Source organism: Aspergillus pseudoviridinutans (genome assembly GCF_018340605.1).
Source record: "Aspergillus pseudoviridinutans IFM 55266 DNA, scaffold_1, whole genome shotgun sequence".
NCBI classification, from domain to species: Eukaryota; Fungi; Ascomycota; class Eurotiomycetes; order Eurotiales; family Aspergillaceae; genus Aspergillus; species Aspergillus pseudoviridinutans.
Window position 1 is genome coordinate 2,988,338 of NW_025091281.1, and position 24,948 is coordinate 3,013,285.

General features: G+C 51.3%; 10 protein-coding genes and 1 non-coding gene across 11 annotated transcripts; 8 read left to right on the top strand and 3 right to left on the bottom strand.

Moving 5' to 3' along the window:
- Nucleotides 1–1,384: 1,384 nt before the first annotated feature.
- Asppvi_001055 (homeobox domain-containing protein) lies at nucleotides 1,385–3,312 on the top strand (the record flags this gene model as incomplete). Its single annotated transcript, XM_043297359.1, has 4 exons — nucleotides 1,385–1,959; nucleotides 2,040–2,177; nucleotides 2,241–2,884; nucleotides 2,945–3,312. The coding sequence occupies 4 exons, from the start codon at nucleotides 1,385–1,387 to the stop codon at nucleotides 3,310–3,312; spliced, it is 1,725 nt and encodes a 574-aa protein (XP_043153294.1).
- Nucleotides 3,313–4,610: 1,298 nt separating this feature from the next.
- On the top strand, nucleotides 4,611–5,065 carry Asppvi_001056 (putative copper resistance protein Crd2; the record flags this gene model as incomplete). Its single annotated transcript, XM_043297360.1, has 3 exons — nucleotides 4,611–4,770; nucleotides 4,836–4,931; nucleotides 4,986–5,065. The coding sequence occupies 3 exons, from the start codon at nucleotides 4,611–4,613 to the stop codon at nucleotides 5,063–5,065; spliced, it is 336 nt and encodes a 111-aa protein (XP_043153295.1).
- Nucleotides 5,066–5,534: 469 nt separating this feature from the next.
- On the top strand, nucleotides 5,535–5,622 carry Asppvi_001057. Its single transcript has one exon. It is a non-coding gene; the product is annotated as a tRNA-Thr (tRNA).
- A 725-nt stretch (nucleotides 5,623–6,347) lies between these two features.
- On the top strand, nucleotides 6,348–9,334 carry Asppvi_001058 (AP-2 complex subunit alpha; the record flags this gene model as incomplete). Its single annotated transcript, XM_043297361.1, has 4 exons — nucleotides 6,348–6,799; nucleotides 6,853–7,187; nucleotides 7,247–9,165; nucleotides 9,221–9,334. The coding sequence occupies 4 exons, from the start codon at nucleotides 6,348–6,350 to the stop codon at nucleotides 9,332–9,334; spliced, it is 2,820 nt and encodes a 939-aa protein (XP_043153296.1).
- Nucleotides 9,335–9,651: 317 nt separating this feature from the next.
- Nucleotides 9,652–10,509, bottom strand: Asppvi_001059 (YggS family pyridoxal phosphate enzyme; the record flags this gene model as incomplete). Its single annotated transcript, XM_043297362.1, has 1 exon — nucleotides 9,652–10,509. The coding sequence occupies one exon, from the start codon at nucleotides 10,507–10,509 to the stop codon at nucleotides 9,652–9,654; it is 858 nt and encodes a 285-aa protein (XP_043153297.1).
- Nucleotides 10,510–12,243: 1,734 nt separating this feature from the next.
- Nucleotides 12,244–12,537, top strand: Asppvi_001060 (uncharacterized protein; the record flags this gene model as incomplete). The annotated part of the gene is made up of 1 exon (XM_043297363.1): nucleotides 12,244–12,537. The coding sequence occupies one exon, from the start codon at nucleotides 12,244–12,246 to the stop codon at nucleotides 12,535–12,537; it is 294 nt and encodes a 97-aa protein (XP_043153298.1).
- A 705-nt stretch (nucleotides 12,538–13,242) lies between these two features.
- On the top strand, nucleotides 13,243–16,800 carry Asppvi_001061 (histone deacetylase hosB; the record flags this gene model as incomplete). The annotated part of the gene is made up of 1 exon (XM_043297364.1): nucleotides 13,243–16,800. One exon carries the CDS (start codon nucleotides 13,243–13,245, stop codon nucleotides 16,798–16,800), a length of 3,558 nt encoding a protein of 1,185 aa, XP_043153299.1.
- Nucleotides 16,801–17,408: 608 nt separating this feature from the next.
- Nucleotides 17,409–18,347, top strand: Asppvi_001062 (AN1-type zinc finger protein; the record flags this gene model as incomplete). The annotated part of the gene is made up of 1 exon (XM_043297365.1): nucleotides 17,409–18,347. One exon carries the CDS (start codon nucleotides 17,409–17,411, stop codon nucleotides 18,345–18,347), a length of 939 nt encoding a protein of 312 aa, XP_043153300.1.
- Nucleotides 18,348–18,581: 234 nt separating this feature from the next.
- Nucleotides 18,582–19,616, bottom strand: Asppvi_001063 (thymidylate synthase; the record flags this gene model as incomplete). Its single annotated transcript, XM_043297366.1, has 1 exon — nucleotides 18,582–19,616. One exon carries the CDS (start codon nucleotides 19,614–19,616, stop codon nucleotides 18,582–18,584), a length of 1,035 nt encoding a protein of 344 aa, XP_043153301.1.
- A 244-nt stretch (nucleotides 19,617–19,860) lies between these two features.
- Nucleotides 19,861–21,492, bottom strand: Asppvi_001064 (tRNA-ribosyltransferase family protein; the record flags this gene model as incomplete). Its single annotated transcript, XM_043297367.1, has 8 exons — nucleotides 19,861–20,047; nucleotides 20,098–20,285; nucleotides 20,341–20,418; nucleotides 20,476–20,533; nucleotides 20,584–20,904; nucleotides 20,963–21,046; nucleotides 21,100–21,350; nucleotides 21,418–21,492. The coding sequence occupies 8 exons, from the start codon at nucleotides 21,490–21,492 to the stop codon at nucleotides 19,861–19,863; spliced, it is 1,242 nt and encodes a 413-aa protein (XP_043153302.1).
- A 1,144-nt stretch (nucleotides 21,493–22,636) lies between these two features.
- Nucleotides 22,637–24,535, top strand: Asppvi_001065 (putative MFS transporter; the record flags this gene model as incomplete). Its single annotated transcript, XM_043297368.1, has 8 exons — nucleotides 22,637–22,699; nucleotides 22,760–22,895; nucleotides 22,948–23,023; nucleotides 23,073–23,154; nucleotides 23,204–23,306; nucleotides 23,363–23,766; nucleotides 23,829–23,998; nucleotides 24,058–24,535. 8 exons carry the CDS (start codon nucleotides 22,637–22,639, stop codon nucleotides 24,533–24,535), a joined length of 1,512 nt encoding a protein of 503 aa, XP_043153303.1.
- Nucleotides 24,536–24,948: the final 413 nt, after the last annotated feature.

Here is a 24,948-nt window from a genome sequence, read left to right on the forward strand (position 1 = left end):
CTTTTCCCTTTTCTGGGCTTACTTCCTGCCACTATTTTCCTCTTTTGTCACCTGCAACCTGGCCTAACCTCGAGTCCTAGACTTGACATCGATCGTCACTTCTACGGACAAGGCGCCACCAGAGGGCGATCAGAAGCGGTAGCATTTTAGTAGTACCTATTCGTAGGATTGTTAGCATGGTCCAAGATCTCCGTCTCCCGAACCGTCAAGCTATGGCCCGTCCATCTTCTTAGAGTTAGTATCGACTTTACCATGGGCCCTGAAGCGGTTATTTTGTTTGATTTTAATTTTCTGGACTTTATCCTATATGTGTACTATATCTGTGTTTTCGAGCCCCGATTTCCCCCTCAGGGAGAATTATTGACACCATAAGGATAGATACCTAGTATATCTCCTATAGAATAGCCATATCATATGCCTGGGGGTTTCCGTCTGAATCCCATGGTCGTTCATTCAGCACCATAGGTAAGCACGTCCCTGGCTGATTGTCCAATGAGTGGCAGTGAGGAGTTAACTGAGCCTACTGCTGCATCCTTAGCATCATCCTCATCTACTAGGCTGGCAAACTTTGGGCCCTCCGGTGGATCACTTTGGGACTCGAACTGGGCCTTGGTGCTTGGTCTAATCTCCTATGATTCACCCCAATACTGGCCTTATTTGATGATTAGATTAGCCGTTTGGCTCGTTTCCACTTTTGTTCGTTTCGTTCTGTTCTCGCCTGTCCACTTACGCACTGTTGATTGCTTAATATTCACTATAAGCCCTCTACCGTTTCCAGTCTACCTACCCACCGTCCGGTCACTCCCCGGCCGTTTCCAGGACCCATCAGCGGATCATTCTCCATTCTCTTACTGTTGGCCCTCAGTCTCAATCGATATTTGCCGTTCTCCTTTATCATTTCGGAAAAAGGACGAACCCATATTAAATCAAGTCGAGGGGCAAAATAGGAGAAGGAGGGCTATCACATTAGCCTTGAGACAACAGTCTTCTTCACTTTGCATCGTGGTGCTCCTTAATCAACGACGACTATATCTATCTCTCTGGTTTGTTTCGTTTGACGCGCACTGGATATTGTCTGGAGAACAACCTGAACAGAATTGCGGTACTATATCAGTACAGCCCCTGTATTATTTCACTTTATCCTCGCCTCTGATTTGCCTGACGGAGCCGACTCGGAGATCCTGAGCTTCTTCAGCAAGCGCCCGGACATTACTTTGAGACCCACCTGGTACGCTTCTGATTCACTTCAAGATCTTGGAAGACATTCTTTCTTCTCTCCTGAGATTCCGTTGCTCTCCCACATTGTGATTTCAAGAAGTCCCTCAACCTGGCTGTCCTATGCCAATAGCGAATCTTGCCTGACGCGAGCAGAGAACTCTCTATCATGTCAGTCAGTGGGCCTTGCGTCTGGCTGTCATCGTTGTCGCCTCCTGCTACATCTCATCTCTCTGCGATCACGAACCACCTACCATCAACTGCCTGCAATAGTGAACAGGTACTTTCGAGATCAAGGGTGAACCCGCCGAGGTTGCCCTACCCAGGGGAGAAGGGAGGCCATCCGGTTCAGAAGCCGGCAGTCGTCATGCAACCAGATGCTGTACTCAAGGCTGAAAATGCCTTTTCAGCAACTAACCCAGTGGCAACATCTAAGCATGTACGGAGTTCGGAGGCAGAGATGCCCCCACCAAAGGAAGCAGAAAGAAGAAGCACAGAAGAGACGCTGTCACGAATGAGGCTGGATCAGCTGAACCACAGCGAATCTCATCCTTCTGGGGTCCCAAAACCAGCCAGCCCCTCTGCTCCGAAGGCATTTACACTGGAAGCAAAGAAGAGGCCTCAGGAAGAGGCGCGAGGGGATGAGAAGGACGATGACGACGCTATGGGCATATCTTCGGACGAAGGCGGGGATCAGAAGAACTCTGACGCAAAGACTGACAAAAAGAAGATGAAGCGGTTCCGGTAAGCTCTCATGATAACTTGATCCTTCCGAGTGGTCGCCTTGTTGCTCAGCAAAAAAACAAACTAACCAACATCTGCAGCCTGACACACAATCAGACCCGTTTTCTGATGAGCGAATTCACTCGTCAAGCACACCCAGATGCTGCACACCGTGAACGTCTCTCGAGGGAGATTCCTGGACTCACTCCTCGTCAAGTACAAGTCTGGTTTCAGAATAGGTATTCTTCTCCTGTGTGGATTCCTCCTTGGCTCTTATCGGTCCACTAATCCATGTGTTTCAGGCGAGCCAAACTCAAGCGACTCACAAGCAACGATCGAGAGAGGATGTTAAAGTCCCGGGCTTTACCCGATGATTTTGACACAACTSAGGTTCTGCGTACCCCGTTTGATAACAAAACACTATCAGAGACATCAGTTGCGTCACCCCGAAACTACATGGCATCTAGTACGGATTCTAATTCTCTGAAGATGCTTCTTACGGACGGACTACAACGTATTAATGACGACGAATACGTGGTTTCCCCGCTGAGTTCGTCATCCACCACTGGAAATTGTTTCCCTTCAGCAGGCCCTGACAGGACACCCGAACATTTTTCCCAACATGGCATTCTTGGACCTCGACCGGCAGCGACCCTACCAGAGCTACAACGAAACACGCGCGGGAACTTTCCTTTCCCTAGGTCCAGCAGCTTCTCCGAAGTATCATTCAACACAGGACTACATTTGCCCGGCAGGTTCTCGAGGCCGGGAGTCGAACCACTCAACCATCCCGGCTTGCCATATGCGCGGCGTCCCATGGACTATGGGATTCCCAGACCGGCCAATGGATTGGTTGTGGGCTACGATCATTCTCGGCACATGGAAGGCTCCGTGTCGCCTACCGGCCAGCAGGAACAGCCCCTGCCATACAACATAGACAATCACAGTATGTGATCCTCTTCTTATTTTTAGTTGGAAGTATTGTAGACTAATGCCGCCCGAACAGACCAGCAGGTCCCAAGCTACCAAACCACACTCACAATGCCAGCTCCAAAAGGCTATGGCAGCATAGAGATGAACTCGCATATGCAACCTCGACACATGCCCGCATTACACTCGATACCAGTGTCAGATGCACCTGACTACCGACCTTTCTCCTACGAGCATCACCCGTACAGCATACAAACGGGAATGCCTTATTCGCAAGCCAACGCTTCGAGTATGAGCCTTCCTGCTTCCTTCCCACCGGACACAACGCATGTTCCACAGGTGGCAGTCTCTGCTGAAGACCGGATCAATCAATCGCCTCAGATATTGGACCCTTTGCGAGGGAAATTTGGCAACCCTTCCTACGACTATGCTAACTACATGTGACATGGCAACAACCTGAAAGATTCGCTCCATTCCTCCGTCTCAATAAAACACTGCCTTCGCTCCCTGTCCTGTATAGTGGACACAACGGACCAACCTAATGTCTAAATCATTCTTATAATCCTCCGTACGACGGTGATCGGTAAATTTGCTCAATATTCGTGGGCAATTCGACTCTACATCTCTTTCCAATGGCTGTCCAATGGTCCTCACTTCTTTCTTGCGTGACCTCATCTCTGCATTTGACAATCCGGTTTCAAAGGAGGAAAATACTCTGCATTTCGTCTTTTTGCTTTCCCTTTTTCTTTTTTTCCCTCTATGGGGAGGACATGGCATGGCGTCTGTTTCTTTGTACGTTTCATCGTGTTTCTTTGGCTCATCTCTTCAATTTCACACGAGGGGCCCCACTGCGATCCTGTGATCTCTTTATATCTGTGCCAGTACCCCGGTGGGTTCCCACTGTGATGGCTCTGTGGCCAGAAGGATCACTATTGTACAATAATATGCATACAGTTAAATATAGCCTGCACCAACCACAGAGGCTGGGAGCGTGTTCTGATAAGTATGACTTAGGGCTTCAAATGTCAGTATCCTCGCCCAATAACATGAAAGCTTTGTCGAGGTCAGCTTGATTGCAAGGTACGCCAGGCCAATCAAAAGGCTTAATTAGTAGCCCCATCGGCCCAAGAGGTGGACTGCTATTACTGAGAGCCAGGCTTCTCCCACACTGTCCTGAGTCGGAGGCAACATTGCTGGCAAGTATCAGGCGGATATCGAATCAGAGCAGAGTAAAAAGTAATTCGCCATCCACCAGCCGCCCATCACTCGCAGCTTCCCGGTACAAATCATCCAGTCATTGTCGCTCTAAATAACCCCAGATTTTGCAGCGAATCACAAGCGACGGAATTGCTGAATGTGAGTCACGGGATCTGCTGTTGCAACCAATCAGTGAGCGGGCATTGATAATCTCGCCATTTCTAGGTTGCAGGTCCACGGTCATGCAATCGAGGATATAAATACTGCTGAAGTTCGCGATAATTCTTTTATATTTTCATCAGCATTGGTTCAAATAATTGCCTCGAAAGATTCATTCTCAAGCTTGTTTGCCAGCCTTACTTTGTCCGTTGGCATTGCAATCGTTGGATTTTGTTCGAGCTTTCCTCGTTGTTTAGGTTACGTCATACATCATACATCATCCTACGACCTTCACAAGAACTTGAAGCATCACCGTTCTCTTCTCAGAGAATCTTCAACTTCCAGCACAATCTACTCAAAACCCGCCTAGCGAGACAAAAGACAAAATGGTCCACCCATCTTCGACCTGCTGCAGAACCTCCGGTGACGGAAGCTGTGTCTGCGCAGCCCAGGCCAAGTGCTCCTGCGGCAAAGAGAACGCCCTCCACTGCACCTGCAACAAGGCTGCCACCGAAAACACCATCTCCGGACCCAGATGCTCATGCAGTAAGTCTCTCCGCTGGAATTCGCACATGGTCGTATGGAGAACAAATGACTTACTCTGTCGGTAGGAGCCCGTCCAGCTGGACAATGTACCTGTGAGCGTGCAGCCACCGAGAACCACGCCGTGACGGGTGATGCATGCCCCTGCGGCAAGAGACCTTCTAGTAAGTTACATTGAGGGGAGAACTGTTATGGCTTAGTTACTGACTTGGGCATAGCGTCCTGCACCTGTGAGAAGGCCAGCGCGGTTGATGCGGCGGCCGAAGCCATCGAGACTGATTTCACTGCTCGTGCTTGAATGTTTTGTCGCATTTGATGACGTTTATGGCTTTTCTGGGTCTGGGGTTTGTTCTCGGTGTTAGGGGGTTTGCTTGGTAACTCGATGATTCATTGTATCATAGCTGGCATTCGTTATGGCTGCATTGCTACTGGCGGCTTGGGTTGAGCTTGTGCTCATTCCATGAATTTTATGATAATGCAATCCTAAGGGGTTGTCTTGATTCTAAATGTTTTTGTTTGTATTTGTAGCCATCGTAGATGGAAGCGTGAACACGACTCGTCCTAGTAGTGGTTCCTATGCTTATGACCGGCTGCCTGTCAAGATTATGTCTCACTCGGCTGTCAACGTCCTCTATCTCTGGCGTTCCTTTTACGCCTACTAAGTTTTCCGCGTTAGCAACAGCTAGAATCACATAGAGCAGTGCTTCATCCATGCAAGTGTTGCTTTTGGCTTCATAAAGCACAGTACGCTTATCTAATACACACATGCACCTATGGCTCAGTGGTAGAGCATTCCACTTGTACTGCCAAGAAATGGCGATGGAAAGGTCCGCGGTTCGATCCCGCGTGGGTGCATAGAGCAATGCTTTGCTTTTTGAATTCCTTTTTCCTATTTCCTATCTTGCCCTATTTTACGTTTGTCCTGCTTATCCCTCTTCAGCACAGCACATACTATTTTCATTTTTCCATCTGAATATTGAAGATGCCCGTTTATTCGGTGCTTGGGACTGGTTGATCGACGTGAACTGTACTCTTTGGAAGGGCTTGCACCGCCACATCGCAACAACATTAATCCTCGATGTGCCAGTGGGTCTCCGGCGGGTCGGCAGCGGAAGTGGCTTAACAACTCGGAGAAACAGTTGCTCTGCTCCTTGATGCAGCCCGGACCGCACATGGAACTCCTATTTTAAGACCTCGAGCTTGGCTTGTATTCTGTTCTATGGGTCACATTCCAGGTTCAATCCTATTCGTGCGCCTTATCTGATATTTTCCCTTCGGCCTGACGAAGTCCACGAATTGCTGGTGCTACTCTCGAACGATTTACCCCTTGTCGCAGCCATCCCCTCCGGACCCTGTTTGTGCTGGTACAGCTGCACAGCATCTCGCTCGCGCCATGTGCCAGGTGCTTTGAAGAAGGATACCTCAGAACAACGAACTAAGTGATCGCAAAAACCGGGATATGTTTGTATGACACGGTCCGACTGAGCGAATCCCACCGACGTGGTGTCTGCGCTTTTGTGAGGAATCGACGACCCGTATCAGAAAGCATAGCGTGTGCTGGATAATCCACCTCACCCATCATGTCGTCCATGCGAGGTCTCGTGCAGTTTATTGCCGATCTGCGCAATGCGCGAGCGCGCGAGCTCGAGGAGAAGCGGGTGAACAAGGAGTTGGCCAATATCCGGCAGAAGTTCAAGGCCGGCAACTTGAACGGCTACCAGAAGAAGAAATATGTCTGCAAACTGCTATATGTCTATATCCAGGGATACGATGTTGATTTCGGTCATTTGGAGGCTGTCAACCTGATTTCCTCCAATAAGTATTCGGAGAAGCAGATTGGGTATCTGGCTGTGACCCTATTCCTGCACGAGCAGCACGAGCTGCTACATCTGGTCGTTAACAGTATCCGGAAAGATCTACTTGACAATAATGAACTGTTCAACTGTTTGGCGCTGCATGCCGTTGCCAATGTTGGTGGAAGGGAGATGGGGGAGGCGCTGAGTACGGACGTCCATCGGCTGCTGATTTCCCCGTGAGTATTGATGTTTTGTCTTCTCTAGAGTGTGACGACTAACAAGGCTGTAGAACATCTAAAGCCTTTGTGAAGAAGAAGGCTGCCTTGACTCTGCTTCGACTATACCGGAAATACCCTGGCATCGTACAAAACGAATGGGCCGAGCGAATGATTTCTTTGATGGACGACCCGGACATGGGTGTCACGCTGTCCGTCACATCTCTCATCATGGCATTGGCGCAAGATAGGCCGGAAGAATACAAGGGGAGCTATATTAAAGCTGCGCAGCGTCTCAAAAGGATCGTGGTTGACAACGAGATCGCGCCTGACTATCTGTACTATCGTGTGCCCTGTCCTTGGATCCAGGTCAAACTGCTGCGCTTACTTCAGTACTATCCGCCCTCACGTAAGTGTTCTATCTTTATCATACAGACTTTCCTTTCTCAAACTCACCCCCTTTTGCAGAGGACAGTCACGTCCGGGAGATCATCCGAGCATCCCTGCAGCAGATCATGACTGCGGCCATGGATACACCAAAGAACGTGCAACAAAATAATGCTCAAAATGCCATTCTCTTCGAAGCTATCAACCTCCTTATTCATCTAGACACCGAGCATAACCTCATGATGCAAATATCCTCCCGGTTGGGTAAATACATTCAGTCTCGAGAGACAAATGTCCGCTACCTCGGTTTGGAAGCCATGACACACTTCGCCGCCAGGGCCGAAACTCTTGACCCCATCAAGAAGCATCAGAACATAATCTTAGGTTCACTTCGAGATCGAGATATCAGCGTGCGGCGCAAAGGTTTGGACCTGATCTATAGCATGTGCGACACCACAAATGCGGCTCCCATTGTGAACGAGCTTCTACGGTACCTGCAGACCGCGGACTACGCCATTCGAGAAGAGATGGTACTCAAGGTTGCGATTCTCACAGAAAAGTACGCCACTGATGCCCAGTGGTACATCGACATTACATTGAAGCTCCTGTCCTTGGCAGGCGACCATGTCAACGACGAAGTATGGCAGCGAGTCATCCAGATTGTGACCAACAACGAAGAATTACAAGCCTATGCCGCACACACGCTTTTAGGCTACTTGAAGACGGACTGCCATGAGAGCTTGGTCAAGATCGGTTGCTATGTCCTAGGAGAATTTGGTCATCTGATTGCCGACAATGAAGGCTCGAGTCCTATTGAGCAGTTCTTGGCTTTGCAAGGGAAGATGATCACTAGTAACGACAACACTCGTGCCATGATCTTATCCTCCTTCATTAAATTTGTCAATCTCTTCCCCGAAATCAAGCCACAACTCTTGCACATTTTCCGTCTCTACAGCCATTCACCCGATACCGAATTACAGCAGCGCGCTTTTGAATACATGACGCTGGCAACGCTTCCCACGGATGACCTCCTCCGGACCGTGTGTGATGAGATGCCTCCATTTTCGGAGCGAACCTCTATCCTTCTGTCTCGGCTGCATCAGAAGACGGCGGGCACGACCGAGAAGAAGACTTGGGTCGTGGGAGGCAAGGATGCTAACGCGGACAAGAAAGAAGTTCTTCTAGCACAAAACACCGGACTCAAGCGAACATTTACCACTATTGTCAATGGTACCAGAACCGGAGCCAACGGGTCGGCGGCGACGTCAAACGCCACTGGTGACCTGGCCGGGCTTGACCTCAGCGCTCCGTCTGCACCCCCGCCGAATATGGCCAGTGCCGCTCATCTTACGCCTGACTGGGAACCAGGGTACAATAGATTGTACTTTGCGGATGAAGGGGTGCTCTTCGAGGATGCGCAAATCCAGGTTGGCTTACGGTCTGAGTATCGTGGCCACATGGGTGTCGTGAAGATCTATATCTCCAACAAATCCTCATTCCCGATCGGGTCTCTGACGACTACATTGGACAACCCTTCGGCGCCAAACCTGAAGATTGATAGCAAGAGTCTCCCAGAGCCTTCTGTTCCGGCTGCGGGCCAAACCCAGCAAACGCTATTCTTTGAGGCTCACGGCCCGTTTAGCGAAGCACCCACCATTCGTATCTCGTACCTTGCTGGAGCGCTTCAGGCTTACACCCTACAACTCCCTGTGCTGATGCACCGCTACATGGAGCCGTCGACTCTGTCGGCAGAAGAGTTCTTCAAGCGGTGGAGGCAGATTGGCGGCCCCCCGCTCGAGGCGCAGCACACTTTCGGCGTCACTGCCAAGGCGAAGAATGTCAGCGAGGCCTTTACACGACGCCTTGTGGAAGGGTTCCACTGGAGGATCCTGGATAATGTGGATCCCAATCCCAATAACATCGTCGGATGTGCTGTGTACCAGTTCCATGGCGGGAAGACTGGATGTCTTCTACGGCTGGAGCCCAACTATGAACGCAAGGTAGGGATTTTCCGAGCATGAGTTCCCCGCACTTTACTAATATCGATTTCCGCAGATGTTCCGGGTCACCATTCGGGCCACGCAAGAAGCCGTGCCGCAAGCACTAGCGAAACAGATGGAGCAGAAACTGGCGCAAGGCGCATCGGATGAGATGTTCGGCTCACGATGAACAGATGGAAATAACCTACGAAGTGGCAGCTGACAAGTCGATGCATGGTCATATGACTGACTAGTAATACTCTCGTTCAGGAGTTGTCTCCAAAGGCGAGATTACCTTTTGATGTAATTATTGATGCTAGCAAGGTACATATATCCCCGTGGCTTTGAGCAGTAATCAAGCCGTACAACATCCTAATTATATGTGCAATTTTCCACTTTTCCACTTTTCCACCGGCCCTGCGGCAGGGCTGACCGGTAGACAAGACCTCCTCTGATGCAATGCCCGTAGTAATGCAAATGTCGTAAATCATCACTTTCCCCCATTATCTACACCACCTTTGCCTCGGACTTGGGCGGCCGCTCGCCAAAAATCGTCGTCCCGACACGCACCTCATCACTCCCCAGCTTGATCGCGCCCTCAAAGTCCTCACTCATGCCCATACTCAGCTCCAGCTCGGCATCGGCACCCTGCAGCCCCAGCTCCCTCACGATGCGATCCCGCGTCTCACGCAGACACACAAAATCCTCATTCTCCGTCTCCGGCGTCGTAGCCTTGGACCGCGCAATCGCCCCGATAGTCATCACCCCCTGCAGCCGCAGCCGCGGACACTTCTCCCGGATGAACCGCGCAAGCGGCACCGCACCAGCCACGGGGTCCACCCCGGCCTTGTTCTCCTCGCCGGAGGTGTTCACCTGCACAAACACACGCAGCTGCTCCTCGTGGGCCACGCCGCGGACTTCCTCAGACCGCTCCCCCCACCCTTTATCCAGCAGCGAGGCCTTCTTCTCGCTGTCGACGGACTCGACAGCCCAGAGCCCGCGGACGTCTCGTGCGAGCGTGACGCACTTGTTCGACTGCAGTCCGCCGATGAAGTGCCACCTGATACTGGGCGGGAGGAGCTTGGATTTCTCGAGGAGTTCCTGGAGGTAGTTTTCGCCGAAGTGGAGGTGGTTTGTGGGGGGGGTGTGGAGGGCGAGGATATCTGCTGCGGGCTTCAGTTTTGAGACGGCGATGAGGCGGATGGGCTTTGTGGCGGGGCGGTTGGCGTTCAGGGCGGCGGTGGTGACGCGCGAGGTCACGGAAGAGAAGTTCGAGATGAGGGTTGCGGTTCGCGAGGGTGAGGCGGGCATGATTGTTGTTGATGTTGGTGAGGGTGGTTGTTGTACTTGTTCGGTGGAAGTCATTGGAGGTGGTCTTGCATCAGCTCGTTTATGGTGTGATAGGTGTGATTGTGCAGTGCTGGCTCAGGTACGAAGTCGATCAGACCCGTATAGGATTAAGAATACTGCTTATAGTGGTGACAATTGCCGGTTGTAGTGAGGAATCTGCGTCGATATACGAGGATCGTGATGCCTCAGTCATCCAACTACAGCAGTTGTACACTAAGCCAAGTTTGGTTAGAGACGCCTGCCTTACAAGGTAGCCACGTGAGGCTCGGTAACCAGCACAGTCGACAAATGACAGTCCAGTGTCAGACACCGGCCGCTAAGCTATATACATAGTAGCGTGATACTTCGGGGTTCAAGCGATTTCCGCTTCCGGCGAAATCTGCAGGTCCAGAATTGATGAAGCGATCGTCATCGTCATGACTCTTTTGATTATTAGTATCGATGATGATCATTCGGATGTCGGAGTCTGGGCGGAATCTGGCGGATTGGCGCACTAGTTCGGATTTGAGTGAGTTACAACAATGCACGAGGACGGGTACGAATCTACTACGTCTGGATCCTCAGACTGACACCGAAGTGGTCCGGCAAACCCACAGCTAGATGGAGCGAGACAGTCCATCCAATTTCGTCGGCTCCATCCATTCTCCATCTTAGATCAATTCTCTGGCTGACTGGCCACACTTTCGGATACCTCATTTTCATTATTAAGTCAAAGACTCAAACTGAGACAAATGTTGTTTGCTTCTTTGACGGTGGTCCTTTCATCCGTCTGCTGACGGCCAAGAATTACGTGCTGCTTGGCATGAGGCGCAGTTGGCTGATGTCCATTCATTGTTGATGATGAAAGGACCCATTCAGGCGCAAAGCAGGTAAAATCCAAGCTGGACAGTAAGGTAGTCCGATCTCCATCTCTCTAAATGCAGGCGCCTAAATCAACCGCCCACCGGGAGATCCAGCCCTGGAAGAAAAGGCGATTGGACCATTGAGTAAGCCAGTAAGCCTTCAATGCTCGGGGGGGGGAATATTAATAGACACAAAATCTTACAGTAAAGGATGTGAATACTAAGTAGATCCAAGAGATATTAGAGAAGCCGAAATGAGAGAGTCATAACTATMCGAAAGTGCTACTCTTCTGTTTCACCGGGAGCACTCATTGTATATTGACGTCAGTTACATTCAATTGCGGTTATATCATCGCATCACCACTGCCATCGTCATTGTCGTTGTCGTTATCATTGCAACCTTTTTCCTCTGGAAGATCTAGGCTGGACTCTAGATTATTGCTGCTTCCCATTCACATCCGAACGCTTTTGTAACCTTAACATACACGACTACATGACGTCCAGACCCATATATTAAGCACAATCAACCTTCGGCATTCTTTTGTGCGCTCTTTTTAGGACAATTATCCGCTGGACTCTCAATAATCGGATCCTCCGAGCTGCGAATCTGGCAGCAGGCAACGAGTGCATTGTATGGCAGCTTTCGGGCCATCGGCCATTACAGTCACCCCAACGAGCCGCGACTTTCTTATGATCTGAGATTCTACCGCGCATCAGACACTATACAGCTGAATCCATATTGAAGACACCTTTTCACAGGCTTCTGGCTGGCCTTGTTGATCTGACCTGATAACGCGTCGGAAGTCCGCGGAACCAACTCATCTCACAACTCCATATTTCACCTGCGTGGAATCGGCTCGCACCAAGACCACGAGAGGTCATATAGTGTTCATAAACACAAATTATCATGTGTCGGCAGTACTATACCCAATACGCCTGGTGCCAATGCGCCGAAGACGCTGGCCAGAGTCTCTGCGCAGCTCGCAAGCGCAATGGCTGTCAGGGTGTCAGCATCGAAACGGTACATATGCAATGCTTCTGCAACCATCATGCCACTAAAGGCTTCAAGTCCGAGAAGAAGACCAAGAAGTCTAAGCGCAACTCCGAGGACGGTTCAACAGACAGTTCACTCCAAGAGAAGACCTCAGCGATATCGAGAAAGTGGTACCAATTCCGCGGACTGCGAGCGCGAACCTTCTGAGTTTGGATCTCTCCTATTCGTGAGGGACTTCTCAATTTCGATGCCAGTCATGTTAATGCATTATGAGGTTTTTTGGGGAGCTCAGAAGAAGCTTGTGGTGTTCTGGAAAGGCTTGGAACGGCGTTTTTCTTCTGGGGAAAAGTGATGATACCATTGTTCTCTTCTTCTTCTTTTGTATTCATTTAGACGAATATCACGATCGATAGAGAAAATCTCGAGATTCCGTTGATCATCAGTTGATTACCTCCAGTGCGCGACTTCATCTATGCGACTCGCTCGGCATGTGATCGAAGATCTGTTCTGTATCTCTGATCAGAACAAAATAACCACTAAACTTGACTTTCGACTCTGAGGAATACTCTTGAGCCTTCTTACGATGATACATTCCATTGTTATCATCGTTTGATCCGCGTCATACTCAAGTAACGAAAGCCCAATGATAATGAAAAAAAGGGCGCCGAAGAAGGAGAGTGGAAGGGATCGACTGCCCCTTGGCTGGATGAGGGGGGTGAAATGACGATGGCTCGTTTTTCTCTCCTTGTTCCCCCCTCGCTTCTCTCCTTTTGACTTCCCATCTCCTAATCTGCTTCGGATAACTATAAGTCGATTCATTGTATCTCATCTTTTCTCTGAAAGTAACGCATTACGCTCACAGTTTCTGTCTCAGCATTTGATTAACGTGCAAATGCCACTTCTATCGCCATCATGGACCCCTCCATGCGCGACGAGCCTCCTCAGCCGACATTCACTGCACCACCACCACCTCCCACACCCAATCCCAACGATCTAACCAATAGTTTGAATCATTTGACAATTGCTTCTGCAGCCGCGACTCCTCTTCCAGCCTCTCCATCCCCGTCTTCGTTACTGTCGCCTCAGGATGTCCCCGCGCGTTCTGTTATTGATCTGGCGCATCCTGCACCGCGACGAACTGCCAGTTCCAATTCTCTGAGAGATGAACGAGATGAACGACGGATATCCACCTCCAGCCTGAAAAAGCGATCATCGACCGCGTCGCTCCGATCTGCGCACAATAGTGCAGGCGCAACTTCGCCTCATCCCAGTCTATCGCGACGCTCTTCGTCCTCCAATTTCGCGACTTCCCCCACTTCCACGTCAAATATGCCGTCCAAAAGACTTCAGGAGCAAGCTGCGCCGACCGCGGCTTCTGTTGCTGCTGATTTCTTCCAACGAGAAGTCGACTTGCACCAATCCACCGACCTACATTCCAAAGTCGTGGTGGTCGTTCATGACGCATGCTACGGCCATCGTTTCTCGCGGCCACGAACGTCGAAAACCGCCTTAAGTTACATCGTCGAACGGCCCGAGAGGATACAAGCTTGTGTGGTGGGAGTATCCGCGGCTTATGTCCTCATGGCCGGCCGCCATGCTGGAAAGCGCTTTGCGCCTCATCCTGACCTTGATCCACATCAGCTCCCCGCGCCGCCGTTCCAAATTCGCAAGACGGCGCGGACTCTGCCTCTCACTTCCACGGCTGTTACTCATGTGCACGGGACCAAGTGGATGGATGAGCTCAAAACCATGTGCGATGCGGCAGAATCAAGACTTGCTCTGAATGGCAAAGAGTTGGTTCGGCCGCGCAGCTCAGGAAAGGACAGCGAATCTGCCAAAAAAGCTCCGCTCAATGACGGCGACCTTTACCTTTGCTCCGAATCTTTGAATGCCTTTGAGGGCGCGCTTGGCGGAGTTTGTGAAGGTGTTGATGCCGTCTTCAACTCTAACACTACCAAAAGAGCCTTTGTCTGTATTCGACCCCCTGGGCACCATTGCTCTACCTCTCATCCATCCGGATTTTGCTGGATCAACAATGTACATGTGGGAATAACTTACGCTGCCATGACCCATGGCCTGACCCATGCCGCTATCCTGGACTTCGACCTGCATCATGGCGACGGTTCGCAAGATATTGCATGGGAACAGAATCAGAAAGCCTTGTCAGCGGTCTGGAATGCGGCCAATCACAAGAAAACGAGGGTCGGCTACTTCAGCTTGCATGACATCAACTCATTCCCTTGCGAATATGGTGATCTTGAGAAGGTGCGGAACGCTAGTGTGTGTATCGATAAAGCCCACGGTCAGTCGATTTGGAATATCCACTTGGAGACGTGGAAGTCGGACGAGGAGTTCTGGGAGATCTATGCTGCCAAATATACCGTACTGCTAGAGAAAGCGCGCGCTTTTCTACGTCTGCACACCGAACGCCTGCTTGATAGCGCGCCCGGCGACACTCCCCCAAAAGCGGCAATCTTCATCTCTGCAGGATTTGACGCGAGCGAGTGGGAGGGTTCCGGTATGCAGAGACATCAGGTGAATGTACCGACAGAGTTCTATGCAAAGTTCACTGCGGATGTTGTGCAGATGGCGCAAGAAGAAGGGCTAGGAGTAGATGGGCGTGTCATCAGCGTCTTGGAAGGGGGCTATAGTAATCGAGCATTGACCAGCGGCGTCCTCAGTCATCTCGCAGCACTGGGAGATACAACGATGATGTCGGCCGACATCAACCATGAGCAGCAAGTTGGCCTGGCTTCCGAAATGTTTGATCGCTTGCATGTATCGGACAGCAATGCTCCAGCTGAAGCAAGGCGTGCCCCGTCTGATATTGGTTACGATAGAGAGTGGTGGGCGCCAACAAGACTCGAGGAACTGGAGGCGCTTGTCTATCCACCTCCTGCCACGGCGCAAAAGTCAAAATCTGCTCGCACCTATTTTGCACCAACGCAATCTTTCACTGCCAAAGTCGTTACTCCCCCTCGCGATCGCAAATCTACTGGCTCACAGGCGGGCTCGGATGTTGTACCCTTGCCCGAGGTAGGCTGGGCTACGGCGGCACACGAACTATCGAAACTCCTTATTCCCAGCCATCGTCAGACGACGAGTTATCGTCCGGAAGAACTTAATGCGGAAGCTTCACGCATTCGGCGGGAGCGTCAGACCGCTGTGGCCGCCGCCCAGGCCGCCCAGAAGGCCACTAACGCAGCTTCAGCAGATTCAGCAGCACAAGAGGGAATTCGGATGCAGCTACGTACGAGAAAGCCCAAGGCTTCTCTGCCTGGCAGTCCAAAGGCGGAGACCCCAAAGAAAAAAGTTACGAAGAGTACTCGGAGGATTACTATTGACCCTGGTGACCTGCCAAGTTCAACTACCGATAGCTCGCCTGGCGTCAGGACAACCCGGAGGAAAAGCACAACGCCGATCGCTTCTAAGCCTTCGGGTACATCCGAGTCTGGCCCAAATAATTCGAGCTTGTTGAACGTTGAGGCAAGCGAAATGCCCGTACAATCAAGCATAGCCACGAATAGCTATCCTCCAGAGTCTCCTAGCAGCCGTAGATCGAGTACTCCGTCACGGTCCGCTGCTCCCAAACGGTCAGAGGGTCCCAAGGTGCCTCCTGTACCGCGCGTGCCGTCTGGTTTTCTCTCAAAACCAGCCACTGGCGATGATCAGAAGATCGTCTCCGACAAAACACAGGCGGCAATGACCGAGAAGACGGATTCCAGACCTGTAGATTTGGACGATCTGGCAGCCGGCGTGAAGAAACTGAGCATCAAATTGAAGGTGCCTACCACTGAAGAACACGCGGCTCGCGAGAAAGAGAGAAAAGCGACAGAGGAACGTCAAAGGCGCGTTCCCAAGCCGACAACATCCAAGACGCCGAGATCCTCCAAGAAAGCCTCAAGCGTCACCGCGACCGCGCATGCTTCTACTGCCAGAAGAACTTCTCACCTCTCGCCGAGTCCTAGCATCTCTCGGATGCCTTCTGGTCCGAATAGAGCCAATTCCAACGGGAACATGGATCGGGTGAAGCAAGAAAGCCCGGAAAACGCACGGGAGGAGCTCGTTGTCTCGTCTCCTGATCCGCTGGGTGAAAATAAAATGCCGCTCTTGAGCAACGTCACTATTGATCGCCCTCGCTGGGAAAGACCCAAGGATGTATCAGTATCTGGTTCTGTCTCGACACAGGAGCCGCCCTCTGGGACAGCAACCCCATCCTCGTTGGCTTCAGAATCCCTGCCCGCTCGATCTACGGTATACTCACCACCAACAACCGCGCGTCAGACAATGAATGGACTTCCCGTCCTTACGTCCAGCGGCCCTATTCCTTTTGCGGCGGCAAGCACTCTTCCTAAGGAGCAGCAGTCCGTAGCTATGCAGCAGCCAAGGCTCTTCAACTCCAGTGATAATGTGGGGACTAGTCATCCAGATCTTATGCATAATCAAAACCATAAGCCCGAACAACACTGATTCATTTCGATTTTTGATTTTCTTTCCTTCTGCTCTCTCCCCGAACTCCATGCGCCAACTTTGCCAGTTTTTTATGTTATCCAATATGCTTTTCTTTTGTTGATTTAGTCCGTCATGTTTGAATATACCCCCTGAGTTGTACTGAGTTTGTTATTTGGGTCTTAACCAGCCTTGTCTCTTCACCTGTGATGCTAAGGATACCTCATATGAATGGATTAAATCTAATGGATTATCTCCTTCATTTTATTATTATTAAGTCAAGTACCTGTGTCGGCGCCTAACGATTGCGCAATGGTCGAGAATTCGACCCAAAAGAGGAACAAATAGAGAGGTAGAAAGGAACAGATGGTTTGCTATGCTAATCTCCGATCTCCGGATCAGATAATCAGCGCCACAGCCACACTGGAATCTTCTCCGCGTTGCAGCGCCTCATCCAGTCGTGCTGATAGTGCTGAGTCAGGCGCTTCTCTCCGCATGTTGCCAGTGGCTTCTAGCGCCATCTCTTGTTGCGCATTATTCATCCTTCCTCTCTTTACTCAGATATAATCAAGACGCTCTCTTTGTCTCCTTCCTTCGTTTAGTTCTGTTCTGAAAGGTGATTTCCCACCATGTCACCCATAACTGTCTCCAAAGGGCGGACACCCAGCCCGAACGCCCAAGAATCCTTCACGCAAATGGCCGATAAGGACCTAGAGTCCATCGGCCGACACTGCCAATTCGAATACTGCCACCAGCTAGACTTCCTCCCTTTCCGCTGTGAGTCCTGCCGCGGAACTTTCTGCCTCGACCACCGCACCGAAACCGCCCACCGCTGCCCCAAAGCCGGCGAATGGGCCCGCCGCCGCAACGGCACCCAGAACACCAGCACAGCGAGCCTTCCCACACAGAAACCCACAATCTACAATTCAGACCAATGCGCACATCTCGACTGCAAGACGCTCATAAACACTCTTAAAGACCCCGGCGTACGCTGCCCAAACTGTAATAGACAGTATTGTCTGCGACACCGGCTCCGGGAGGAGCATGACTGCGCGAAGATCGCCCCGCTGGGGGGTCGGGCAGGCAACCAGGGCCCAAGCAATGCCGAGACCATCCGGTCGATGTTCGCGCGGGTGCGTACATGGGGGAAAGACAAGGGACAGGCGCTGGCGCCGAAGCCCAAGGCCAATAGTGCGGCTGCGCGGATCTCGGAGCTGAATGCGCTGAAGAAAGCAGCCAAAGGCGATGCTAGCGTCCCGGCTGACAAGCGGCTGTATCTGCATGTGGTTGGGACGGCGGATGCGCAGGCGCAAAAGGCGGAGCCGCCCTCCGGGGATTTCTGGTTTGATTCGAGGTGGAAGGTTGGTCGGGTGCTGGATGATGCGGCGCGGAGGTTGCGGATTGAGAACGTGAATAACCGGGCTGGGGAGGAGGAGCGGTTGCGGATCTTCCATGTGGATTCGGGGGAGTTTTTGGAGTTTCCGGAGACGATTGGGGGTGGGAAGGTGAAGCAGGGTCATACTATTGTCTTGTTGAGAGGGGCGGGAGTTGTTCTGGGGAAGTCGTGAGGGATTGATCCGCTGCGTTCCTTTTTCCTCTGGATTTTCTGCCATCTAGAACTGCATATTTAGCATACGATACACCAAGAGCGTTTTGCATATCTTTTTTACATGTCTCCCTGAGCTCGGCGTATTGCAGCCGTCCTTAGATGTCATCCACAGACGGGTCTATTGATTCAAATCAAGAATCTAAGCTATATAAGAAATGCTGGTATCAAACACTGTATAAAAACCTGTACGAGATCAAACGCTCATGTTCATCTTGATAGCCTTGTGAGGCTGGTAGCCAATGACCTCAAACTCCTCTTCCTTCCAACCATCCACAACTCCACTACCGCGATCATCACGCTTGATGCGCAGTTCCGGGAACTCAGTAGGCTCCCGTTTGAGCTGTTCATTCAACGCGTCCACATGGTCCAGATACACATGCGCATCACCCATGGTATGAATCAGTGTACCCGGGTTCAGATCCGTCGCATGGGCCAATATATGCGTCAGCAGCGCATACGACGCAATGTTGAACGGCACCCCGAGCCCCATATCGCACGAACGCTGGTACAGCAGACACGACAGACTCCCCTTCTGGTCCAGGCCGTTCGGATACGAGACATAGAACTGCGCAAACATATGGCAAGGCGGGAGAGCCATCTTCTTCAGATCCGCCGGATTCCACGCACTCATGATAATGCGCCGATCAAAGGGCGTTTCTTTCAGCTTGCGCACGACCTCTGCGAGCTGGTCGACGCCCTGCCCCGTGTAATCTGTCTTGGCGTCGACGTACTCCGCCCCGAAATGCCGCCACTGGAACCCATACACGGGGCCTAGATCGCCGACTTCGCGGTGTCCGAGCCCGACTTTGTCCAGGAACTCGCGGCTCCCGTTACCGTCCCATATTTTGATGCCTGCTTCCGAGAGGGGGATGGAAGAGGTGCATCCGGAGATGAACCAGAGGAGCTCGGCGATAACGGCGCGCAGGAAAACGCGTTTGGTGGTGAGGAGGGGGAGGACGGGGATCGGGTCAGAGGAGGGTGTAGCACCAGGCTTGGAGAGCGAGAAGCGCAGCTGTGGTGGTGCGAAGATCGAGCGAGTGCCGGTGCCTGTGCGGTCGGGACGATGCTCGCCTTCGGCGAGGATAGTGCGGATGAGATTGAGGTACTGATGTTCCTCGTGCGTGGGGTTATGAGGAGGCGTCGGTGTGACGGACTGACTGGGGGTATCTTGCGGCGTCACAACCGCCGGCGACATGATGCCTGCTTGCCCTTTGGATTGAACTGTCATGGTGATTGAGATGCTTCGTTGTCGACATTGCTTTACCAAATTGCGGATGACTTTTTGAGTAACGCGTAAACGCGACGCGCGAGATCACGTGGTGATAAGCAGATTATCAGGCTACAGTTACATTGGGTTCCCAATTTGGCATATTACTATAGAACTCCGGTAGTTGTACCAGGGTGTCGAATGATGCTCGACACCCGTCTTAAGGTTATGCAATGTAGATAAAGATGCTCTATCAGAAAGCATGCTAGTCTGCCAGCAGGTCCACCCCAACACCCCGCAGTGCAGTGACAGCCCACTCAGGGAATTTCGCTTTATCCCCATACAAATTGTCGAAAAACTCGCGCAGAAATGCTGGATATCGATCTTCCAAAATGGCTTGGCGAGCGGATCCCATAAGGGAAAGCAAGTAGTGAACATTATGAATGGTGAGGCTGTTGAGAAATTAGCACTAGTATCGCTCGGATATGAAGGGAAATCTCACAGATGAGCTCCAACCGTCTCTTTGGCAGCCAGGTGGTGGAGATACGCTCGGGTAATCCCCAAGCCGCCTTGTTCTTTGGGCCGGCAACAAGAACAGCTGCACCCTTCCTGTACAGGTCGGAAGTCCTCGGCAAACGACTTATGGCGAAGGTTCAGGGAGCCGGAAGGAACCACAGCATTTCCGAACCGCTACCAATTGTCAGTCACAACTAGGGTTCAAACGATTTGCTGGGGTTGTCCCTACCGCCGTCCGCGTTGGCCACACACAATCGAACATGTCTGCACCGAGGGCGACTGCTACAACGAGATCTTCCGGATAACCCTGAGCAGCGTCAATAAAAAAGAGACTGCCTTCCGGACGGGGGAAGCTAATACTTACCACTCCCATCACGTATCTGGGCTTGTGCTCTGGAAGGAGTCCAGTGCACGTATCCACCCTATAATCGTCAGCCGAGGTAGTACTTGCAGCATGCACCCCAGCACATACACTTTACAAAACTCCTCCTTTGCTTCACCACCTGATAGACCTCCGATGGCAATACCCGGTGTATCTCGCGCAACCATCTCAGCGCAACACTGCTTCCGTAGCTCTAGGTCTAGACCGCCTTGAATGATGCAGAAAAGGTTTTGTCTCTCGGGATACTTGTGCGCATCGATACAGCGGTCTAACCACCGAACGGACCGTTCCATAGCCTCTTGGATTCTGGCATGGTCGGGAGAGGTAGTTGCAATGACGTCGTCCAGCTGCATGATGATATCCGAGCCGATCGAGTTCTGCAACGAAATCGAATGTTCTGGTGTGAGTAGCCTAGAAAGGCCCCTGGTCAGTGGATTTGTTGCCCCTCCGAATGAGCAAGGACACACACATCGGGGTTCCATCGTGGGGACTGAGGAATCGGACACCCTCCTCCGTGACCTTTGCGAGCTTCAGTAGAGAAACCATCTGGAAACTACATATTGCAGGTGTCAGTGTCAGGTCGAGAAAAAGATAGACATAGCTCACCCGCCGCTATCTGTCAGGATATTCCGATCCCATCCTTGCAGCTTATGCGCCCCGCCCACTTCGTCTAGAACCTCCTGCCCCGGTTTCAGGCCTAGATGATATGTATTATTCAAGCACAGCATGCAGCCTGTCTGCTTCAGCTGGTCATACGTGAGTCCTTTGAGGGACGCCTGTGTCGCAACGGGCATAAAGATGGGAAGCGGAACGGAGCCATGAGGGAGATGGAGGGTGCTAGCGCGCGCTTTGGTTGTCTACGTTTGGTTCCTGATTAGATCAAAGCCGAGTATACCTGAAAGGTAACGCGTAAGGAGAACTTACCGAGCACTTTTTATGCAGATCGAAAGTCAATGCAGATGGCATCTTTCTGCGTGGAGGGGTAGCTTCTGTCGCCATGTTTGCAATCTGGGAGGTGCGCAGAGCTGGATTGGCGTATAGTTTTGACACAGCACGACTGTTTATACTTCTTAAAATGCTATGAGAAAAATAAATGCTTGAATAATATGCAGGACATTTCATTGAGAAAAAAAGGGTAGACAATTGACGCACAACAGCAGAGAAATGCAACAAAATCACGATTCAATCATTATCGATAGATAAAGATTGGCGCTAACCCAACTGGGCAAAATTCGACGCTTTTCCCTCGACCAGTCAGATTGATCAGTGCTTTCTCACATACTTCTCTGAACAAAGATAGTTACATGGGGATTATATTATGCTTCGTCAGCCAGAGTCCAAAGAAGAAGAATTGCCTGGGAAAGGATTCGAAATTTTCTTCATGATGCGCCGACTCGAAAGCTATGCTTGCCCAAGGTTGTGTACCGCACTACGTAGATGTCAAACCCTTCGGCGCCAACTGGTTAGCCTGCGCAAGTGACAAGATCCACATTATCCTTGAAGAGAGGAAAGTGAGAGAACTGATAAACAAAGTGACTGAGAGCGGTCTTTAGTGATGTAAGCTGTATAGCTCACATAATCTTGAAAAAGGACGCCTGACGTGGCCCAATTGACTACACACTTCAAGCGAATCGAGCCAGTACCAAGAGCGATAATCTGCCGTCTTCCTCATGATCCCCTGCGCTGTAAGGACGGCCAAATCGAGATTGCGCAAGAATAGCAGCGTCCCAACTGAAGCGTCACATCGCTTCCAAGTTCAGTTGCAAGTGCTAGGCTGGATACCACTTCATCTTCCCTTCGCGACTCCCATAAAGTCCGTTCTGTCAACGGCAATGCCGATACGCACCTGCCGATCTGACACCTGCCGATCTGATGCCCTTTTCTGTTTGACAGCAGCCAATCACTGTAATACGTGCTAAAAGAGAGGTTAACCATCTTCGGTCTTGACCATCGGAGGTTCACCGACACCGTGGAATCACATTTTCTTCAGGACGGGGTTACCCCAGAAGCGGAGCCCGCTTGTGCGGGGGGCTCCAACCGGTGCTGACAGACCCAAGCCTATAAATATGGTGAAAAGAAGAATTAATTCTCAAAAGCTTGTTCATTTTCGCCCGTGGATTTTCCGTTGTCAACCTCCGCGAAAATGCACGAGCCGAAACCCAACCCCAGCGTGGAAGATGCTCGCGATGTTGAGATTGCGTCTGATGTATGCGGAGTCGAATATGAATTTGACCTGTAGCTGCCGTTGCTAACTGTTAACCATAAGGACATCGACGAGCAGCACTTTGACGCATCATACCGCAGTCGCCAGGAGACAGCACTGGTCTGGAAACAAGACCTGCGCATTGTTCCTCTATGTGCATCGATCTATCTTCTCTGCTATCTAGATAGATCTAACATTGGTAAGCATGGATCTAACTCTTGCTCGGCCAGTCCTCACCTTGCTCGGCATAGGAAATGCAAAAATCCTCAACCAAAATACGCACAATGACCTCCTCACTGAGACTAAGATGACCTCGTATCAATACACGTAGGTTTCGTGCGAATAGACGCTAAAGCGTAGGACTGATATGTGGCAGGATTGCGCTTATGGTATTCCTCATAGCTTATGCGCTGTTCGAAGTCCCTTCGAACTACTTTTTGAAGAAGCTTAGGCCGAGTGTATGCCATGAGAATCTTGCGTTCGAATTGAGAAACTTATGAAATCTAGAGATGGATTGCGTTCCTGATGCTGTCATGGGGCGCGTGCACAATGGGCTTGGGAGGAGCCCATAACTTCGCTCAGGTCACCGGCCTGCGTTTCCTGCTAGGAGGTATACCTTTTCTCAAGACCAAGGATTAAGTTTACGGAATGACTGACACCCGTTAGTAATGGAAGCGGGACTCTTCCCTGGCCTGGTCTACTACCTGACTTTCTGGTATCGGCACTCCGAGCGCTCCATGCGCGTGGCCTTGATCCTCGCATCCGCTACCTTAGCTGGCGCCTTTGGCGGTGCAATCGCATACGGCGTGGGCCACATGAACCAGGTACATGGACTATCAGCATGGCGATGGCTATTCATCATCGAAGGAGCGCCCTCGTGCGCTTCAGCCGTTCTAGTCTGGTTCTTCCTTCCCGATTACCCCGAATCAGCTCGTTGGCTCACACAAGAAGAGAGAGACCTCGCCGCTCAACGACTGCGAACCGAAGGCTCCAAAGGAGCAGCCAAAGCCATGACTCGGGAGGATGCCAAAGCCGTGCTAACAGATTGGCGTCTGTACGCACACTATGCTGTCTGTTGCCTGTTGCCCATTCTCAGCCCACTACTGTCCCCATAACTAATGCTTCTCAACAGGTCTATTTCGGCATATCCGCCCCCTTCTCCAGTCTTTCTCTCTTTACGCCCGCAATCACCAGCGGTCTTGGGTATACCAACCTACGCGCACAGCTCATGACAGTGCCCCCATGGGCGGTAGCCTATGTCGTGACAACAGCCGCAGCCTGGTCCGCAGATCATTTCAACAGGTACAAGCCCTCGCCTCAGCACCATGCCCCACAAACGCACACTAACAGTCTACCACCAGCCGTGGTCTCCATTCCGCCGTCTTCTCCTTCATTGGCGCCATGGGCTTCCTAGCATCCGCCGTCCTCCCACCAGACGCTTACATAGTACCTCCCCCCGCCTTTCCAACCCTTCCCTTGGCAGACCCTACAGGAAATCCACTAACATCAGTGAACCAGCACCGCTACGGCTGCCTCATCGTCGCCACCAGCGGCGCCTTCGCCTGCATCCCCCCGCTTCTGGGCTGGCTCTCCTCCAACCTCCGCTCCACAGCCGGCACCGGACTAGCAATAGCCCTGAACGTGTCCTTCGGCGCCCCGGGCCAAATTGTTGGCGTGTGGATTTACAAAGCCAACGAAGCAAAGAGGGGATACCCAACGGGCCACTGGACTAATGCTGGGTTACTCCTGTTTGTTTGTGCGGGGTGCATCATGCTCCGATGCTATTACGGGTGGTTGAACCGTAGAGACAGAGCAAGCGGGAGAAGATTTGCTTATTGATGGTTCCGGGTTCATGTTGATCTTATTTCCCCTTTTTCTTTTCTAGACAGTTTTGGCGAAATATCATCTGCGACCTTGTAATGAAGCGAACACCTCGCAGAGTCGAAGAGGAAAAATATACCCATAGTGTTCCCCGTAGCCGAGGCTGGTCATGACCAGTTAGCACACGAGCGGAATCGATTATCCGTCAGCACGTGAACGCCGAACGCTCAGTCGGAAAATTTAAGGTTAAGCTCAAGACGTGACATGGTGCAACCAAGGATACGGAACACTGTAACCGTACTTTATTTAACACCGTGATTTCCAGCTGGACAACGAAACCCGCACTATTAGTGCATAAAAAGAGCCCTTTTAAGAAAAGTCCCCAACTCCCCAACGGACGTGGAAAGTTCAAAAAGGTGGGGCAACTTGGG